The 20,073-nt window shown below is 46.0% G+C and overlaps 2 protein-coding genes across 5 annotated transcripts; both read right to left on the reverse strand.

Moving 5' to 3' along the window:
* Positions 1–142: 142 nt before the first annotated feature.
* Positions 143–9,686, reverse strand: vwa2 (von Willebrand factor A domain containing 2). Of its 2 annotated transcripts, XM_037464016.2 has the most exons (14): positions 9,598–9,686; positions 7,538–7,599; positions 5,775–5,849; positions 5,419–5,552; positions 5,221–5,330; positions 3,747–3,944; positions 3,498–3,631; positions 3,284–3,413; positions 2,753–2,808; positions 2,537–2,644; positions 1,849–2,427; positions 1,218–1,769; positions 993–1,115; positions 143–864 (listed from the first exon to the last, which is right to left on the reverse strand). In XM_037464016.2, the coding sequence occupies exons 2-14, from the start codon at positions 7,587–7,589 to the stop codon at positions 734–736; spliced, it is 2,382 nt and encodes a 793-aa protein (XP_037319913.2). In that variant the 5' UTR covers positions 7,590–7,599; positions 9,598–9,686; the 3' UTR covers positions 143–733. The 2 variants fall into 2 exon arrangements, with proteins under 2 accessions (XP_037319913.2, XP_062416076.1); XM_062560092.1 differs by lacking the exons at positions 7,538–7,599; positions 9,598–9,686 and adding an exon at positions 6,019–6,077.
* Positions 9,687–10,048: 362 nt separating this feature from the next.
* Positions 10,049–19,845, reverse strand: tdrd1 (tudor domain containing 1). 3 transcript variants are annotated; one of them, XM_037463574.2, is made up of 25 exons: positions 19,789–19,845; positions 19,292–19,465; positions 19,053–19,090; positions 18,905–18,965; positions 18,547–18,661; positions 18,338–18,404; positions 18,130–18,210; positions 17,857–18,036; positions 17,594–17,737; positions 17,311–17,476; positions 17,113–17,196; positions 16,672–16,848; positions 16,088–16,195; positions 14,877–15,047; positions 14,456–14,710; positions 14,096–14,227; positions 13,873–13,980; positions 13,467–13,631; positions 12,947–13,291; positions 12,741–12,863; positions 12,545–12,673; positions 11,332–11,499; positions 10,857–11,252; positions 10,638–10,681; positions 10,049–10,490 (listed from the first exon to the last, which is right to left on the reverse strand). In XM_037463574.2, exons 2-25 carry the CDS (start codon positions 19,455–19,457, stop codon positions 10,419–10,421), a joined length of 3,495 nt encoding a protein of 1,164 aa, XP_037319471.2. In that variant the 5' UTR covers positions 19,458–19,465; positions 19,789–19,845; the 3' UTR covers positions 10,049–10,418. The 3 variants fall into 3 exon arrangements, with proteins under 3 accessions (XP_037319471.2, XP_037319473.2, XP_037319470.2); XM_037463576.2 differs by lacking the exon at positions 19,789–19,845 and having other exon boundaries at positions 12,545–12,670; positions 19,292–19,760; XM_037463573.2 differs by lacking the exon at positions 19,789–19,845 and having other exon boundaries at positions 19,292–19,760.
* Between the last annotated feature and the right edge of the window lie 228 nt (positions 19,846–20,073).

The following is a 20,073-nucleotide window of genomic DNA, read 5'->3' on the forward strand; positions in this document are numbered from 1 at the left end:
AGAAATGCCCCCTTGGTTTTTAAAGTTACAGTCCAGCCTGTCTGTTGGAAATGGAAAGGTTGATCATAGTTACAACTTTTTAAACATGTGCATCATTCTGGCTGAGGGTCTACTGAAGGTTCGTATTTCCAATTTTATTTTTTGTAATTACAAATATGTTAATTGTAGGGTTTGTTAGGTGTTCACGAGTGGACTAATTTTACAATTAGAATTTAGATACTGTTTACTAAAGCTGGACTGACAAATCAAAGATTATGGATCCATGGAGAAGGAATAATTGTACAAGTACAAGGGAAATTAATATAAAGTCTGCTATATTAGATCATTGTAGTATACTACAGTGCCAGCTTATAATATAGTAGTATAATACAAAAATTAAAGGGAGAGCAAACATCTTTTAAACTGTTGAAACCTGATCAGTTGAGTGAATTTAGAGGAGTAATTGTAAAAAAAAGACATAAAAAATAGTATTTGGTATAAAGCATTTTTTAGATGAAAAATAATCGATAAAGTATATAATATAAAAGTTTACATCTTTTGAATAGAAAACACAACGGTATTGCAACAATTGCACAGCAGTGATTACAGTGACAAACTAGGACACAAATGGACAATTCAGTAGAAATACATTTGAGTGCAGGTTTAAATATTGAAGGTTGTCCATTGTGAAGTCACACACATCCTTTGTCCATAGTGTTACTGTGAAGTGTGTGTGTGTGTGTGTGTGTGTGTATCAGACGGCATGTCTCCTGCGGTGCAGTTTGTAGAGATGCAGAAGCTCCTGGTGACTCTTCTTCTGCCTGCTCTTCTTCCTGAGACCCGCGGGCCTCGGGAGATCTCCTCTGGATGGGGACCTGCCGCTTTCTACGTTTAAAAAAATAAAATAAAATACACACAGAGAAACTCTCAAATAAATAAATAAGATAAGAAGAAAGGGTCTACATGATGAGATGATGATGATAAAATGGAGAAGATTCATTGATGCCGCTCACTTGTTTCACAGTGTGGTCCTTCATAGCCGTTGCACTGGCAGCGGAAGCTCCCTCCAGACAGACTGCAGGTCCCATGGTTCATACATGGGTTGGGCCTGCACAGGTTTACTGGCTTCTTAACCTCTATTAGGAGGAAATGCATCATGGATCAGCCGTGTCACCGTGGCATTCACAACCTCCGGATGGTGCGGCACGTCACGTCCCCCCCCCCTCCATTATCCTCACCTGAACACAGCATCTGCACCAGCACGTCCTCGAAATATTTGAGATCCTCATAAAACGGCACCGCGATCACGTGATCCTCCGAGCCGGCGATCCGCAGCAGCCGCTCCTTCTGCACGTCCCCGATGCCGACGACAAACAGGGAAACGCCGTCGTCTCTCAACGTGTGCGCCGGGGCGACGGCGTCGTCCGCGCCCGACCCGTCGGTCACCACCACCACGGCCTTGTTGACCCCGGGCCGCGCGCCCCCGGCCGCGGTCAGGACCTCGGACCGGACGTGGAGCAGAGCCGAGCCCGTCGAGGCCACTCCGCCCAGGTAGTCGGCGCCCTCCACGGCCCGGAGGACGGCGGAGCCGCTCTGGTGCGTGTCCAGGTCGAAGACGGTGGCGGCCCTCCGGCTGTAGGCCACGAGCGCCACCTGCGCCACGTCGCGGTTGATGTCGAACTGGACGGTGAGGCTGCGCACAAAGTCGCGCAGGACGCCGAAGTTGGCGGGGCTGACGCCACCGGAGGCGTCCAGGGCGAACACCAGGTCCACTGCTTGGCCAAGACAACCTGGAGAAGAAAAACAAATAAGGCTGTTTCTAAGGTTTTCAAGGGAAGTGCTGACGTTTGATGGATTTAATGTGGGCACCTTGTGTGTCCACGCTGCAGATCTTGGCCTTGAGCTCGGGGATCTTGGCGCTCAACTCCGGCGGCGTGTAGGCGATGGTCCTCTGGGGATTTCCTGTGATGTTGTTGAGCTGTCCCCTCAGGCGGTCCGGCCCCACCGCTATCAGGAAGATCTCCCTGTCCCGCGCGTACTTGGACGGCTCCACCACCTCGTCGGCGGCGCGGGTGGCGGTGAGCAGCACGACCACGCGGGGCAGGTCGTCCGAGACGTCGGCGAAGACCGGCGCGCTCACGAAGCCGCGGCGCGCGACGTGGCGCAGGGCCTGGCCCGTCAGGGTCTCGCCGCCGATCGGCTGAAGGGCCTCGGCGGCCCGCAGCAGAGCCTTCGGGTCCCCTTTGAACTGGCCCACTGGGACCTCGACGCGGGCCTCCCCCCCGAACACCGCCAGGCCCACCCTGCTGGGGCTGTCGGACCCGATCACGGTGCGCAGGAAGCGCTTCAGGAAGGACTTGAGGCGGAGGAAGCCTTCCAAGGGGAGCGTGGCGGAGCCCTCCGTGAGGAACAGCAGGTCCACGGAGCAGTCCAGCGATAGCGCCGGTGCTGGAGAGAGGGGGGGGGGGGGGGGGGCGAGAGGCCGAGTTAGGTGTGAGAGGTCAGCTCGTGCAGCCGGCCGGTGGCTCTGAAAGTCGAGCGGCGCAGCGCTACGGACCACAGTGCGGGTCTCCCCCGTAGCCGGGGGGGCATGCGCAGCGGTAACCCTCTGGACCTTCTGACACGCACGTTCCGCCGTTCTGGCAGGGCTGAGAGTCGCAGGGATCTGCGGGTTTAGTCGTGTGGAGCGAGAGAGAGAGAGAGAGAATAGCAGTGTGTTACACAAACATACATGTGGGGAAAACAAAGAGAAAGAAAAAAACATCGCTGTTACCTGGACAGAGAGTACGATGGCAGACTGTCTGGTGCCTCCTGTAGACCTTGTTGTACCTGCGACACAGGTATTAAATCACATAAGTCATTTCAAGTGGCAGCTGTGCCTGAGTGAGTTAACAAACAACTGAATATGGCTGGAAAAAGGCGTATCCAAAAAGCGTCAGCTAGAAGACATGTAATGCAATGTATGTGCTTTGTATTTTTATGTTTATCCATGAGACAGACGACGTGAGAGGGGAAATGGAAAGCTGCTTCTTTGAACTGTGAGCTGTGATTCGCTTCGGGCCTTCTCACGGCGGCGAGGTTGCAGTGTGGACCGTAGACATGGATTTAGCCCAAAAGGACAGGATTTGAAGTGCCCCGGGAAGGTTGTGACAGAATTACACTTGTTTTTTCCGGATCGCCCTCCAACACCCACACAGCGCACGGCACGGCACGGAATGTAGTCTGCATTTTTACATCGGTCAAACTGTCAAATTTGATGTGGGGCCTCTACACTGCATTATTGGATGCATTGGTGCACACTTGCCTGTAGTGTGGACACAGAGACGTGTAGGGGGAATACCCCTTGGAGCCTTTCCAGCACATGTGATTCCCCTGCATCTCCCTCACAGTCTCCAGTGTCTTCGTCTCGCAGGGAAAGGCCTCCACCAGACAGCCTGGGGAACGGAACAAGGGGGATTAGAGGGGGGCGGGGGGGGCAGGAATTAGTCAGACGTTGAACAAGGGGGGGGGTGTCCCACCTGCGGGCGTGGCGTCGCAGACGGAGGAGGCGGTCAGCGTGGTGCACAGGCCGTTGGCCGCGTCGGCGAAGCGCTCGGCGAAGAACACGTGGCTCTCCGTCGGCTCGCTGGCCAAAGCGCGCAGCTCCTCCCAGCTTGGGAGACAGAGCGGAGCATCTTTTTAGAGACGCGCGTGACCTTGGCGTGACCCGTTTATCAATTCCCCCCCCCTCCCACCCCCCCCCCCGAACCCCGGGGCGGGCGACGCACTTTGGGTGACGGATGCCCACGGCGAACAGGGCCACGCCCGTCTCCTTGAGGCGAGCGGCCGCCTGCGCCGCGTTGCCCTGGGACCTCCCGTCCGTCACCAGGATGGCGACCCGGGCCGCGGCGGAGGCGTTCCGACCGCCCGGGAAACCCTTCCTCAGCACGTACTTGAGCGCGAGGCCCGTCTGGGTGCCGCCTCCCCTGGGAGTTCAGAGGATGAAAAGAGCGTTTTTATATTTATTGTCAGAGCAAAAAGGGGAAACTGAACAATTGGAGCATATGTGATGTGATGTGCTGCAGGAAGCCAGCAGAACTCAAAGTCCACCCCGCAGCGCTGCCAAAGTAAACCACGTTCATTTCCCGGACGCCATGTCGGGAGGCCCCCGGGTTCAATAAAACGATTTAAAAAACAATGACATTAAACACAAGACATTTGAGGAGACGCAACCGCTTAGAAAAAAATGGAGCCACTCGGATTTCTCATTTTGATCCTATTTGTCTTTTTTTTTTCCAACTGTGAAAACGATGTTGCATGGAACGATCAAACTGTTAAACAATGTGCTGGAAGGGTTCAAAGGCTTTTGGACATTTTTATGTTAAAGCTGCTGTAAGCAAGCATGCACTTTACTTATGTTTGAGGTCATATCAACAGAGAGAACTATTGTAAATGTACATGATAGAAAGGGAAACAAAAGGTGAAGTAAAGTAAACCAACCCCGATGCTAATCGGTCTTAGTTTGATCTGAGGCAAAGTGACAGCTAAAAATTCATAACATGAATAGCAATTTCAAACCAGATGGCCTTCAGCATGTTGCGCGCACAAACACACACGCACACACCTCGAAAAAATGACCTTCCTCCTGCCTAGCTTATGCACTTATCCAATATCCAGTGACCACATGTGGTATCCCCATCTAATCTGAAGTTAATTTGTTTTCCTTTCTGTGGCGCGTTTGCATCTCTTCTGGATACGTGTCTTCTGCACATGTTTGAAATAACTTCAGGTCTGATCATCTTATTTGTCAAAAGTATGGACAAAATGTTTGCAATTTTGTTGATGCTCTTTTTTGCCATTGTTGCCAACTGGTTACTTTTGATTGTGTTCTTGAAACTACACTAAAACCACAAAGGTCTCCACCACAGCAGACACATCATTTGTATACCATATTATAAGGTACACAATTAGCAGTAGTACATGATAGTATGCACAGAGACAATTAATAGGAAAATGGCTCACCCATGTTGAACCAAATTCTCTCCCCCAGGTTCACTTTGCTTCATTAATCATTCTCTTCAACCCCAAACCGGAAAAATACACGTCAACATCTTTCATTTGTTAAATAACTAATTGATTTCACTTTGTGGATCGCACAAGTGCTTGTATATCCTCCTCTACGTTTCTCCACCAGCTTAAAGAAAGATCCATCCACCCACTCCAAATCCCCAAAAGATGAAATGAGAGGAGGCACACACACACCGATGAGAAATCTTCTTCATGCGCTTCTTCAGCTCCTCTTTGGAGGTGTACGAGTCCAGGGCGAACTCCAGTCGAGGAGAGGAACCAAACTGGATCAAGCCGACTCGCACCTGCACCACAGCGGAATTACACGATTGTGAGAGAGAGAGAGAGAGAGAAAGAGAGAGAGAGAGACGAAGGAAAAGAAGAGACGCAAACCTTGTCTGGTCCGACGTCCAGTGCTTGACAGATGTGGATGGCGTAGTGTTTTGCCCTCTCGAAGCTGCCCTTCCCCACGCTGTGGGAACCATCCATGAGGAAGAGGACGTCCATGGCCGCTGAGCACTTCATCACTTCATCAAAGCAAACACACACATACACACACACACAGTTAAATACACTGGAAGTCCACGTCCAACCACATTCAGTGTCTTATGGGATTTTCCCAGTTACTGATTAAATGGGACGAAAGTAATTCCGTGACATTATGAGACAGCAACAGCAGACAGTCACACAGCTCATTTTTTTTTATTTCCTCAGGAGCAAACTCACAGCAGAATCTTCTGTCCACTTACTTTCTCCCGCTGCGTTGATCTTTTGGATGTTCTCATGGCTTGTTTGGATCTCCTGCACCGAGGAGCCGGGCCGAACTAGGAGGGGGACGTCAACAAAACGTCTACGCACCGTATTTTCACAAAAATGAAGTATGAAAAATACTCCCGTAAACCTCACATCATTTCCGTTTTAACTTGGTCTAGTCAGTGCTTTAATGTAAAAAATGATTAAACATTATTAATTAAAAGGAAGCTATAAAGAGACCTGATGTGAAATAATGAATGAGATGCTGTCCCTGAAGCCATCACAGTTGGCTGACTCTGTGAGCTAATGTGATGGGACAAGGGAAGAAAACCATTTGTTTTGCTCCATTCACCGAGCGGTCGTTGCTCCATTCGGGCACAGGTCCAGCCGGGGGAGGAGCAGGGGTCACGTGACTTCCTGTTCCGAAACCCGTGTGAACGCGCCTCGTTGTTCCCGGTAACCCCGATGAATCACGGAGTGCTTTTTTTTTTACACACGTCTTTAAATTAATTCTGTATTAGAACTTGATAATTTATCTATTTGACAATGTTTTTCTTTCTTTGAGAAAATTAAAAAAAAACAATTTTACCGGTCACAAAATCTATAAACACAAAATTAAAAGATTCATTCTGAAAAACAGTAGGCTACTTAATGTTTTTGTAATCTTTGATAGATTAGTGGCTTCACTTGTCATAAACAATAGGTCCATTGACACAATCTACATCGCTGTGTAGAGGGTGCAACTGTCAATTTGCATCATGCATTTTGCAAAGCTGCATTAGACCAACAAGTCTACAATCAACTGATTGGAGGAAAGGAGTAAACAGCTTGAGATCATCATCACATCCTGTGTGTGTGAAAGAAAACACATCTGGAACCCAGTAGGAAGATGTTAAGCCGGTAGAGTAGGTCGAATAGGTATTGATCCCCCAATAGATGATATTCCCCTTGAATCAGAGGTGAGAATAGGATCAGCTCAAACATATGGGAAATGTATTTGACGGACTCGATTGCGTGAATAAGCGCCTGGCGGCTCCTCTCTGTCAGCGCGGGGGGGAAAGGGGGCGTCGTGACGAGGTGAAACAGTCTGGTTTTCTCAAGTTCAAAGTCTTACAATGAGCAGTAATAAATACTTGAAATGGTGCTAAAGCTGTCATTTTTGAAAACAAATTATATTGACTCCATGACTCCCGCCAGGCAAATACCGGCCTCACTGCAAAATCGACGCAAATCGGACAGGTCGGAAAAACCAGCGGCACTTGGAGGCAAAGGAGGGACACGACTTCGCCATGACAAGTTTCCGCAGGACCTTTCAAAGAATGGACATGTTCCACCACACGGTCAGAGAAGGCTTGACCTCAAATATGCGCGCAGGGGTCAACAGGCGGGAACAGCTCACTGTCGGTAGCTACTGCATGTCTCTCGCTTTGCAAACGCTTTTTTGTTCACACACCCGACAACACGTGTCTGATATTAAACATTCATCCTCAACACAGACTCCTTTGCACAGAGCCAGAGCTCCATTAGAGTCAGCTGTTTGCAACTTTGAGCTCGGTAATGTTGAGGCAAAACTGTCAAGTTTTTGTAAAAACCTCCTGACAGGGTATTAAAAAATAGTTAAAGATGGCAGGTTTGTGTACTGTAAAGTGTATGTGTGTGTGAGGTGACAACGTAATTTTGACATATTTCCTTCACATATAATTTTTTTCTAAAATGCATCAACTGAACGCAAAAGGTAATAAAAAGCTAATCGCCCAACCTTGAAGAAGCAGCAGCGGCAGGAGGAGGGAGAGGTGAATATCGGGCTGCATGTCGAGAGACCTGGAATGATAAACAAGGGCACACAATTAAACAAGAGATGCAACAAAATACACCAGGGAGAAGAGATGTGAGACACGAGTGTACAGAGGTCATCGGAGCGAGGTTTCATTTACATGGGAGTCGAATTTGAAGTGTTTTGGCAAGTTTGAAGTGCTGAAAGTTTCCAGTGACTCTAAAAAAAGAAAGCGAAGATTGTAGAAAAGTAGAGATTTGTGTAACTGACAAACCTTTTTTTTTTCTCTTTAGCCTCATCTTTTGATTCAGATTTTTTACAAATTAAGAAATTTTACAAGAATAATGAAATGAAATGTCAAAATAAGGTCAGGACATCATCTTACAGAAAGTTTTCATAAATAAATATGTAATGCCATCACACAGGTGTTCCTGGTTAACTTTTATATATATATCCATATATTGAATAAGGATTGACCTGTGTGATCTCTGCTGGGTACAACGGCTGCAGATTAGGTTTGATTAACTCAAGCCGCTGATAAGCTCGGCCATAATAACCCGTGTGTCTTGGTGGGATAAAGGACGTGCCATAGACCCCCCCCCCCCCCCCCACCACACACACACACACACCGACCCACACAGACCGACCCACACACACAGGTACAGCTGTGAGCGTTCCTGAGACAGAGATAGAATTGTGTTCAGGGCCGACATGCAGTGGTCGTCTGAGAAGCCTGATAAACATCGCCATGAGCTACTGATGCTCTATTTGTGCACTCGCTGGTTTGTCACGAGGAAAAGAGATTTCATTACTGCCAGGGGACACACACACAAACACACACATGTGCTTATGGGAAAGAGCAGCCATGCATCACATATAACACACACACACACACACACACACACACACACACACACACACACACACACACACACACACACACACACACACACACACACACACACACACACACACACACACACACACACACACACACTCAAAATTGGCTCCACTTCACAAGCATTCTTCGTGGATTCATCCAACCCTCATCTCTCCGCTCTGCTCCCTTTTGGCTTGCCAGTGACCACCTTTCTGCTGTGGACTGGCTGAAAGTTTGGTCTTGGCTGAAAAGAGTGTTTTGGGGACTATGTGTCACTGAGAATCAACATCAGCAATGGCAATAAAGGCCAGGGTCATTTTGTGAGGTAACATCTCAGGACTTTCCTTCTTGAGAAAGATCATCGGGCTATCGGGCCTTATCCATGGAGAGAAAAAAAATAAAAAAGTAAACTGGGACTTTCCTGCAAAGGCATTCCCTCTATTATGTTTTAAGTAAGTCCTAAGCCTCGGGTGTGCCGCCTGCTCTGATTGGTTGCCAGGTTGGAAAGTGGCTCCACTCGGTAGTCTGTCATTAGGAAAGAGGGCTTGCTTTTGGACCATCATCATACAAAATAACCCAAGATCTCCTGGCCTGTACTTGGAGGTGTCAAACAACAGTTTCAGTTATTTGAAGGTGAGTCACCTGAAATAGCCACTTTTAAAACAATTGATGTGGAAGCAACCCTCCCAAAATGAGACGGTTAGAACAAAAAAAAAGTCCTGGTATGCATGGGTTTCAATGGATCTGCGATATACAATAGAAAAGACTAAATCATGCTAAATCACACAGTCCTGCTCTTAAGTTTAACTGGAGCCGTAAATTCGAATCACATCTCCTGAAACACCTTGTTTTTTAAATGATAGTTTTCCCCCTTGTTGCTTCACTTGTAAATTGTCATCTTGCAACACCTGGTAGGTTTAAGGTTTAAGATGGGGGTCAGGGGTTGTGACCCCGACAGCGAGGTTTACCAGCGATGCCTGCAGCGCTTTAGACTGGATTCATAAACTAATGTACGCGGATCCGTCGACACGAGTATTTTACTAAAGCGTTCTCTGCTATTTACACATTTTAATAAAAGCTGTCTTCGGATCTCAAGTATAATCAATCCCAGACAATCCCCAAATCAAAGTCCGCTGCGCCGTTGGGAAGTCTTGGGTTTTCTTACCATGCGCTGCTCTGTGCGTAAAAGGTCCTTTAATTTGCGCCAACAGGTAGCGATCCGCACCGGCTGCTCAAACCTCTAATCCCCGCACGGGTGTGATCCGTCGGGAGGTTCTGCGCCACACATCCGAGCAGAGACCCCACCTCCTCGCCAAGCCCACCTCTCATGTACCTGCACGGGGGAGGGCTCGATTAGTAGTCTTCTCATAGAGCCCACAACTCGTGACCAATATATTTGAAGCGGTTCCGACTAGATTTACTTGCATTTGAGTTGACTTAAGTATTTGCATTGTATGTATTTCTTATAAACTGAGCATGTATGGAGCTCAAATGTTTTCCTTTGAAACAAAAGGGTTAATTTCATTAATTCTCTTTTCCCTGCACAGCGCAACATTATGAGAAGGGATTATTCCATCAAGAACGTCACAACATTGAACTTTGATGTCACAAAAGCTTTTATGTTGAACATAAATCTGGCAGGACATCCCATCTTGAACAGGTGATGAGGAGTGAACTAAGGAACAGATGTCAGCTCAGCACGCTGCACGACAATTGAAGGAGAACAACTCACTGCAAACATACAGAGATATATCTAAATAAAACAAGGACTGGAATTTAACCACAAGTTAAAAACATAAAAAGCCCAGAACAGAGTGACTGTTTAGTGAACATAAAATGAAAGCAACAAATTAAAACCTGGGTGGCAGTATGTGGACCAGAGTGGCAGAATTAAAACGACATGCTGTATTTAGTTAACTTTCATTAAAGAAACAAATAAACAGGAATGAGTTACAGGAGTTTGTAACGTATTGAAATGGGGGAATCTCATTTTTTCTGTCCCACCAACAGTTTGATGAGAGAAAGCTGCTGCTGCATCAACCGCTCCAGGTCGTCAATCTGTGAGAGGGTGGTGAAAACAATCGTTATTCATTTACACTTCAACTTTCAGATTTTGGCCAGATACTTATCCAGTAGGACACAACAGCGTAACAAAAATAACACAAATTCAAGATGGTTTCCCAAAACTGTAAAAACTGCTCTGACCTTTGTGGTCAGCTTTAGACAGCAGCAGCCCGACGTCTGAGGATCTGAGATTCAAATAGAAATAGAATCATAAATCAGCTAAACTAAATTCAGAACAAATGGGTTTTGTGTGGGACAATTGTTTTGAGTTTGGCCGTCATTGGCAGTCGTAATAGTTCTGACGATCCCAAAAATAACCGAAAACCAACACCACACTGTAAGAAATAGAATTTGACCAACCATCGACCGCCACAGCTGACGTATTTTTCCTTTGCTGGAGAGTCTGGGATTCCGGCTCTAGGTCCACGGGGGGGCCCGTGGCAGCTGCTGTGCTTTCGGGCCCCTTTTCGCTTCCAGAGTTGGACCGGAGACCCTCAGGTAGAGCTGAAGGTCCAGCAGCAGAGGCGCTGCTGTCAATTCGGTCGACCTTCGGAGGACTGCTCGTGGCCCGGGCCTTTAGGGCGTCCGAGATCATGGCCGAGACGAGTTGCCCGCCCTTCTCAGAGGGCAGAGCGAGTGTCAGCACGTTTTCAGTGCCATTGAAGGACTGGACTGTGGCGAGGACGCCACTAAACAGCAGGTTTTCAAACATCTGCTGGACCTCCTCTGGAAGGTTTGCAGGAAAGGGTTCTTTACCTGGAAACAAAGAGGGACGATTACAATAAATACACTTATGGTTTAGTTTGAATTGAGAAATATAACAAGAACTACTCACCATTGAGGGTGCACCGGGTGACGTGAAAGGGGAGCTGTAGCAGGCTCATGGGGATGGGAAGGATACGGGAGAATGGCACTTTCTCAGCGTTGCCGTAATCTGCGTAGATGACACTCGCCTCATTGTCGTCGACCTCCACGACCACCGCACGGTACCAGTTGTTGTCGGCTGATTCAAAAAGCAGAGATGAAAGCGAAGCTAACCCAGCTAGGCATTCCAGGCTAACCAGTATGTGTAGGTCGCCCACAGCTTTAGGAGACCAGGCTAACTAAGCTTTTCCCTGCAGTTGCATTGTATTAATGCAACAGTGCAAGTTAAAAATTAACTTTCTGTTAACACATCACCGTTTTTCCTTGTTGATGAGCCTTTACCTGCTACAAACCATAGACAGCAGTCAAAACTCCATTAAAACAAACCCTGTTGTTAGCTGCGGAATGTATGCCAGGCTGTAGTCTCCTACTTGTATACTATGTTTAAAGGAGAACCGCTCCTACGCTGAGCTCAGCACGCGCTGTGTAATTACATCGACTAGCAGCCACCAAATTACCAGCTTCCGTCTGCAGGGGCACCAACTGCAGGTGGCCGCTCAACACAAACAGTCTGAGACTGAACATACAAACAGGATGCTAGAGGAGGGAATTCATGGTGGCAGATTACTTGTGTGTTTCTTCTGAATGTGATGCCTTAACAATGGATCAGCAGAGTGGGATAGATACCCCGGAGTACCGGGTCTCTCCTCTGCTGACAATATTAACTGTGGGTGTGATTTTCTCATACACCACCATGTTGAAAATTAATTAAACACACTGCATGTGGTTACTGCAATGTAACTACATGCATTTTCTTATTTGCACTGGAGTCACGCTGATGCTTACAAACAATTTACAAGCCCTGCTCACTCAATTCATGTCTAGTGTACTTCCGAGAGCTTTGCATCAATTTGTTTTGTTAATGGCTCACTCTTCCTGCCTCTGCAACAGCTGTGATGGTTTTACAGATGTCAGTTCCATCTGGATATACCAGACAACTAGATTCTGGGCGGGGGAGCAGTGGAAGAGATGGACTAATGATGCACTTTTGTTGCCTCAAGAAGCGGTGCATGGTGTAGCTGTGGACGAAGTTTAAGTAGCAAGATGATGTCCTTACAGATTTAAGTTGATCCCTGCACTTTTATGATGTCGAGAATGTATTCATGTAAATATAAATTCCTCACCAGAGAACTGGGCGCAACAGGCAGCTCCAAGAGCCGGTTTGCAGGGGACAGTGGAGGATGAAGAAGCCTGGATGTCGCTGCAGTAAACTGTCAGCTCCATCATCACCTCCTGAAGCTTCTGCTGGTCTACTGCACAACACACAGCTGTTACAACCAGAAGGAGTACAGAATGTTTACCAGTTGAGCATCTACTGACCCTGAATAGGAACGATGATGTAGAAGAGGGACGGGCCGATGAAGGCAGCGATACGAGGCTGAAAGGTGCTGTTGAGAGGCAGCTCCACTGCCTTCCAGTCCACTGGGAAACCCGGGGCTGAAACTAGATTCAAAACACACACCATTTCAAAACATGAGTCCTCAGAGCGTCAACTGCGTCTTCAGGACACATGCCATCCAGCTGACCTTTTGATGGCGTTGCAGTCTGGCCCTCAGTTGGCATTTCTTTCAAACTGGCTCCAGTCACCTGGTTGGTGTGTGCATGTTTTGGGCTGTGTTCATTTTCCTGCCCTTTCTCTTGGTGTGCATGTCCAGAAACAGCTTCTGCTTCTGCGGGTAGCGCCCCAGGAACTTTGGCTAGCTGCTCAGAAATGAGGGCGTTTGCCACATCCTTCCCACGGCTCTTCAGCTCCAAACCGTAACCCCGATCAGTGACTGAAAGGACACGCGCAGAGAGCTGCTCTCCATCCACCAGCGTATCGAAGCACAGCAAGGCCTCACTGCTCCACTCTGACCCCAGAGGCTCCACACCTGAGACCAAACACACTCTTTGTAAAAAACGTATTGTTTGGTACAACTTATCCAGCTATTCAAGTAAGGCCTAAAATGCTACAGTAATTGAAGTTAACACTTTTACTCTCCCTCATTCTTATTCAAACAAACATTTTGCTCTCCCTCCATCTCTCATTACACACACACACACAACCTGTGAGCCAGCAGCAAATAGCCTGAAAGGGTAGAGTCAGGAGTCTGTCTGTAATGGATCGAAGGTGGTTCTTTTCAACTTTCATGGTGTAACCATAGTCCACAAAGTAGACAGACACTTCTTCGGACAGAGCCTTCACCATTGCCCGATACCACTTTCCATCAACTGTGGAGAAAATAGAACATTGTATTGAACTTAATCCCTCATAAAAAACATGATTCAAGGCGGTTAGGAAACAATGTCACACATGTGGCACCATTTTGAAAAAGCAATCTCGACAGCATTAAAAATCAAGCCCAAAGCATAACCTTGTTTTGACTCGTAAGGCAATGTGCGAAGTCTTTCATGTTTTAGCGGTCTCAAGAGCTGAAAGTGTTGAAGACAACCGGTGGTACAATAAACTCACCAGGAAACATGGCACAACACGGCTCCCCTACTTTGGGTACAAAAGGAGACGCCGCTGCCTCGCAATGCTCCTTCAACTGAGCTCCCAGCTCCATGAGCCGCTGATGGTCTGAAAAAAACACATGAAATGTGGACTGTATGCCAGTATCCAAACACCTGAAACCATCAAATCCTCAGTATAATGCACTGTTTGTGTTTCCACAGGGAAGAACAGACAGCCATACCTGTGGGGTTGTCGATGCGGCAGTAGAACTCTTGAGGGTTCTCCACGACACTAGCAAGCAGTGCCACTGTCTGGCCGTCACAGGGAAGCTCATTGCAAGACCACACCAGAGGCTCACAGGCGGAGGTAGGCTCTGAACAGCACATTCATGACACAGAAAAACCCCCATCAATTTGTTCCTGTTTGCTCTAGGGATTTTAGAGCCAAATACATAATATAAATCATAAATTTCTCTTATAAATAGACACTAGTAGGTCTATTAAATTAGATTACGATTAGAATTGGCCGTTCAGTTAAATTAACACTACTCTGAGACTCCTCCTCCCTTTTAGATAAAATCTTAATTTCATACACCTCGCACCTTGGGGGTCCACAGAAGCACTGGCGGTCTGGTCCGCCTGCTCGTCACTGACGGGAGAAACCGGAACGGCGAAGCCAGCAGAGCTCAACAGCTCGGCGACATTGGCCTGAGGATCGCTGGCCTCGTCGATCATGGTCACTAGAAGCTTGCCGTCGTGTTCTCCCGTGATCTCGATGTGCAGTATTCGGTTCGCTACTCTCCGCTGCAGAGCCAGCAGGCAGTCTTCTGTCCAGCTCTCCCCAACTGGCCGCACACCTGGAAAGGAGCAACGACAGATGCTTGAGAGACAACTCGTTTCAGAAGAACACAAATGTGCATTTTGAGATTTGAGTCAAATTAACATGAGGTGTATATTCTGCAGTGTTAAACATGCTTAAGTTCTAACCAGTTACATTGTTTTTTTTATAGTTGAATACACTACCTGCTAGACCACAAGGTATAGCTTGCATTGGCAAGGCCAGTAGTGAAGTGCTGATAGGCTGCAGGTTGGCTAAATCCACTTCCTCAGAGTTGCCAAAATCAAGGTAGCCAACACAGATGCGTTCCTCTGATGAATAACCCAAAACCTTGGCCCTGTACCACTGCTTGTCCTCTGGAAGAGAGACACACACACACACACACACACACACACACACACACACACACACACACACACACACACACACACACACACACACACACACACACACACACACACACACACACACACACACACACACACACACACACACACACACACACACACACACACACACACACACACACACACACACACACACAAAGGTTGAGCTCTGATTCAAAAAGCACGCCACAGGAAAGTACTAATTTGAAAGCTTAATGTAGAAATGTAGACAAACAAAACTATCATTGAATCTGCAAATTCATCAGATGGAGCAGGTTTTTATTTTTAAGTTATAGAAAAACACTTTAATACAAGGAAAAAACTTCCTACCTTTAAAAAATATTCAATCTCTGAAATGTTTTGCATCATGTATTCACTTCACAGTTCCCTTCAGTAGTAAACAGAACCAAACTGTGACTAGCTGCTATATGTTTCAGCCTCCGGTAACCCACACGGGTGCTGTCAGTTATTGTAGCTGATCACTTTGCTCAGGCTGAGATTGGACCGGAGCTTTGATGGGAATCTATAAAGTTACAAATACTCATCTACCAAAACCAATAATGCCATTTCCCCCGTCTAAATAGATTTAACAATTTAGATTTGTTTTTATTCCCTGATTTGGACATCATCATTTTACGAGATGAGAAGTTATTGTTAAAAAATCTATCGACTTGAATTTTTCAAAACATTGGTTAATGAGTAAAACCTTGTGAATAATACAGCCTATTCTTACAATCCTGATTTTATGTGTCTTTACTTACAAATTGTAAATCAGAAAACCCGTAGATTAACGTTTGTGTGATAATTTAATATGCCAGGTTGAACACCTTCGTTTTTTAACTCTGTGGGCAGCACCATATTTACCGTCACAACCCAATGAATTGTAAGTAATACCCTGAGGCAAAATCTGCAGTTATAAAGACGCACATTATGAGTAGACGCATAAACTAATTTATATTAACTGTAAAAAAATATGTGTGACATATTTCAAGTATTCATGTGTGTTGTACCCGAGAACTGTGCACAGCAAACTGTGCCGGGGGCCGGCCTGAAGTTCTGAGGCGCTGGGACCTGAGAGCAGTGCTCCCTCAGCTTCAGCTGCAACTCCCGAATCACTCCTGTAGACAAAGAGCTCTCAAGTGAAACAGGCATGTGGAAGTCTTGGGTTGCACGTACGAGGACTCTGAAGCGAGCTAGAAAGATTGTTGCCGACCCCTCTAACCCCGTGCCAAAACCTGTTTGTGCCCCTTCCATCCGGCAAGAGGCTGAGGTCCATCAGGACTAAGACCTCCCGCCACACAAACGGTTTCTTCTCGTCGGCAGTCAGAGAGCCCGGGTCCCCCCCCACTGACTCTTCACATGTACATACACTTGTCACTTTCTGTTGGCTGGTGCACTTTATCTTTATTTTTAACTCAACTAACCCAAAGCATATATTTCATTAAATTTGTATCTTATTCCTGCACTATGTTGTCTGTTGTCCATTGTCGTACTGTCTGCTGTCCTGCACCAGCCACCAAGTCAAATTCCATGCATGTCTGACATAATATGGCAATAAACGTTTCCCGATTCCTGAGATTAAAATTCTACTCACCGGCGTTCTCTACCTTCTGTACAATCATTTCATTGGGTGACTGGAGGTGGGTGATCAAAACATAGAAGGAGTCCCCCACTGCCTGTGTCAGTGGCTCTGGTAGCTGAGCCCAAGTATTGTCATCTTTTCCATCAGAGAGACGTCTGAAGTTGTCCAAAGATGCAGTCACCAGAGCGTCTGAGGAGAATTTAACTTTTACATCGGCGAATACACATGGGTCTTGTTGTTTTAAAAACGACGAAAAAAGCACAAATAATGTCAGATGCTGAATCACATTTCATGTTGCCAGGAGATACATCTCTTGTATTACTTTAGCAAAGGACAAAGGAATACTATATTTCAGGAAACTATGGTGTTATAGTGGACATGCAGTTATTCTCTGTGCCAAATACCTGGTCTGAAGTCGGATTTCACATGTGTGGTTGTATATATATGACTTACTTATTTCATTCATAGTTGGTGCTGTGTTGACAGCTTCCTCCTCTGCATAACCATGATCAAGGAGAAACGTGCTTAATTTCTTTCCTTAAAAAAAAAAGGAACAATTGGTGTTATGGCTTCAAAACAAATGCTCTGTGGTTGCCTGTCACAAATAACACGTTATCCGTCATCAACAGTATTTCAAACCTCTACACCTACCCATTGAAAGTGTGATATCCACGGAATGTATGCGACCATCTTCCTGTGTTTCCACCATACTAGTAGTCAAAAACTTGCCGGCCAAAAGCTTTTTCACTGAAATACAGCACTCTGAAGACCAGCTGCCAGCCGTTGGCACCACCCCGATGATACGGCACTGCATTGCCTGGAGGAAACGGACGCAAATCACGATGCCAGTACAAACTCAGCAAACTGTCAGCGAGAATGTAGTAGGAATTTTATCATAATCACGCTTAAAACAATTGTGTGAATATGCACTCACGCATGGACAAAATGGCTGGATGTTGGCAGCCAGGGGCTTGATCCTGTCCACGGGGACATCCTCTTCATTGCCAAAGTCAATATAAAGGATATTAGCCGTCTTCTGGTCAGCAGCTAATGTCTGGACAAGTCCTCTGTACCAGTTCTGAATGCATAAAATAGAAGCAAACACACATTGACACAGTGGAAAAAATACAAAGACATTATTATTTCACATTAAAGTTTGGTTCTTTTATCAATTTGCTCGAGAAGGCCTCTGCTTACCAGATCACAGGAGAACTTAACCGCACAAACTTCTCCAACATGGGGAACATAGGTCGTCACTGATGGGCAGCTGTACGTTTTCTGAAGCTCTGCGCTGATGTTCTGCAGAGCTTCCAGAAGTTCAAGGTTTTGGGCGAGAAGGAAAAACCTGCCAGGGTTGTAGAACTCTAAGACCGATGCCTGAAGACCACAGACAAAGCAAAAAGATATTGCCCTTTTGTATTAATTTAACATTGGCTACATCCAACGGTTGGCAAACAGGTTCTGTCGTACCTGGATGTCGTCTCCCTTAATGATTTTAGTCAAGTGCAAGTCCTTCAAGTAGACTCTCTGGGGGCTGGATGCATTACCTTGCTTCAATAAACAGAGGGTGAACATAGATAACAAATCCCTTACAGAGGATTATTTGAAATAATTAAAAACATAAGCTTGACTTCCTCGTTGCATTAAAGAACCTCAAAATTAATTAGGACACGATTACCTCGGACACAAGCAGGCTTCCCGTGTCTCCTGTCAATGGTGAAGCTGTAGTTTCTTTAGGTTTTTCACTTGGATAAAGAAAAACCATGAGGGAAAATTACATATTGGAATTTATTTCATAATTAAAATCCTGACTGGTGTGTTTTTGTTGGCATTAAAAAAATGATTCAGAGCTCATGGTGAGGAGTATTCAAAGTTGACATATATTACGTTTGAGGTTCTGAATCAATGGACTTGCACATGTGCCTGTGTGCCTTCCAGTCTTCTGCCTGACACGCCACGGAGCAGTATGGCGTGTTCTTGCAGCGCTTGCACCGCAAATTTCCTGTCAAGTGAAAACTGGTTAATTCGAAATGTTCAATTTCATGCCACTCTGATGTGGGATGAGCTTTGGTGATGCAAAAATAAACTTTTAAAATTGAAATGATCATTTAACGTCCTAATAATAAAAATATGACATCCTTTGATACTGAGAAGGACCAACACTTGTATAGTGTCAACACTAATTGGTGCAAGACTGCAGGACCTTGACATTCACCTTTACAAGGTATGTAAAATTCAATATTACCTTGCTGACCACAGTAGTTGCAGAAATATACAGTCAGCGGTGGTGGTGTGGATTGGAACAACTAGGAAAATAGAAGGGAGATTTGTGGAAAATTGACGACCTTGAGCAGATTACATCAATTTATCCGTCAAAGAAATGTGTAACTTACTGCTGATTGATTCCTGCCTACTGATACGTTCGTCAGGGCTGCAAACAAAAGAAAAGTGGAACAAAGGTATTAGATCTGATATCATTGCTACGTTTTAAGTTTAACATATTCCCGCAAGTCAGTTAATATTCACAATGTACACGGCTGTCCAAATTAAAAAACAAAAAAATGGTTTGCCAAACAGGTAACGTTACGTCAAGGCATGGGACGCCCGTCGGATAATGACGGTACTGATTTACCGTCTCCAATGGCGCCCGACGCGGTGCACGCAGCCGTAGCATCGGGAAAGGAGAGAGGTGTCGCCGGGGCCGGAGGCCTCGGGGTATAGAGAGCCACGGGGCCCGATGACGGCTTCCTCAAGGGCAAGTTGGGTCGAACCAGGTTTGGAGAGAATGCCCGATACATGGCGGCAGCTGGCAACGTGATGAATTGTGTGTAAAAGTGAACGTAGGCGTCACATGTATACAGCAATGTCGCTTTGAGCTAAGGTAAAACCCAAAGAAGAACCTAACGGTTAACCTTAACTGCTAGCTAACATTAGCTGTTAGCCCTTACTTGTTAACTAACGTTAGCTTAGAATTAAGTTCTTCTAACATAACGTCAGTTAGCGTTACACTTCACGGTGACTGACATTAGCAATGCAAACATTACTTTGAATAATGGTATACTAGGAGACGCAACTGGTTAATGTAAACCCAAAGAGTAAAACAGCTTTATCTGTACTTGAATATTTTACCTTGTTGCACGTGTCGGTAGAAAACGTTTAAGTGTCGCACATGCGCAGTACATTCAATTGGGGTTAGGGCAAAGGGTCCGGATGAAGTTAATTCTGAAGTATGTCCGTAACAAGAAACATTTAGTTCATTTTTAACTTGATGTGCACTGTCCTGTTCCTGCAGAATTGTATCTATAATTGATACATAAATTTTTTGTTTTAATTGAAATAATCCTTCATAAATATTGAAACTTTTTCTGTCCTTTAAAGTGATTGAGGTACTCGAATACAAAAATTAATGCACTG

The sequence above is a fragment of the Pungitius pungitius genome, chromosome 21 (assembly GCF_949316345.1).
Source record: "Pungitius pungitius chromosome 21, fPunPun2.1, whole genome shotgun sequence".
In the NCBI taxonomy this organism is placed as follows: domain Eukaryota; kingdom Metazoa; phylum Chordata; class Actinopteri; order Perciformes; family Gasterosteidae; genus Pungitius; species Pungitius pungitius.

Bases quoted from the DNA above. Each gene is read 5' to 3' on its own strand.
- vwa2 (XM_037464016.2), bottom strand. From the start codon at position 7,589: ATGCAGCCCGATATTCACCTCTCCCTCCTCCTGCCGCTGCTGCTTCTT. The intron at 5,553-5,774 runs GTAAGTGGACAG...GCTTTGATGAAG, and splicing joins GATCAACGCAGCGGGAGAAA to TGATGAAGTGCTCAGCGGCC. The intron at 865-992 runs GTGAGCGGCATC...TTTTAAACGTAG, and splicing joins AGGACCACACTGTGAAACAA to AAAGCGGCAGGTCCCCATCC.
- tdrd1 (XM_037463574.2), bottom strand. From the start codon at position 19,457: ATGTATCGGGCATTCTCTCCAAACCTGGTTCGACCCAACTTGCCCTTG. The intron at 18,037-18,129 runs GTACGACAGAAC...TGTGGTCTTCAG, and splicing joins TTAAGGGAGACGACATCCAG to GCATCGGTCTTAGAGTTCTA. The intron at 14,228-14,455 runs GTGCGAGGTGTA...TGTGCTGTTCAG, and splicing joins TGCTTCTGTGGACCCCCAAG to AGCCTACCTCCGCCTGTGAG.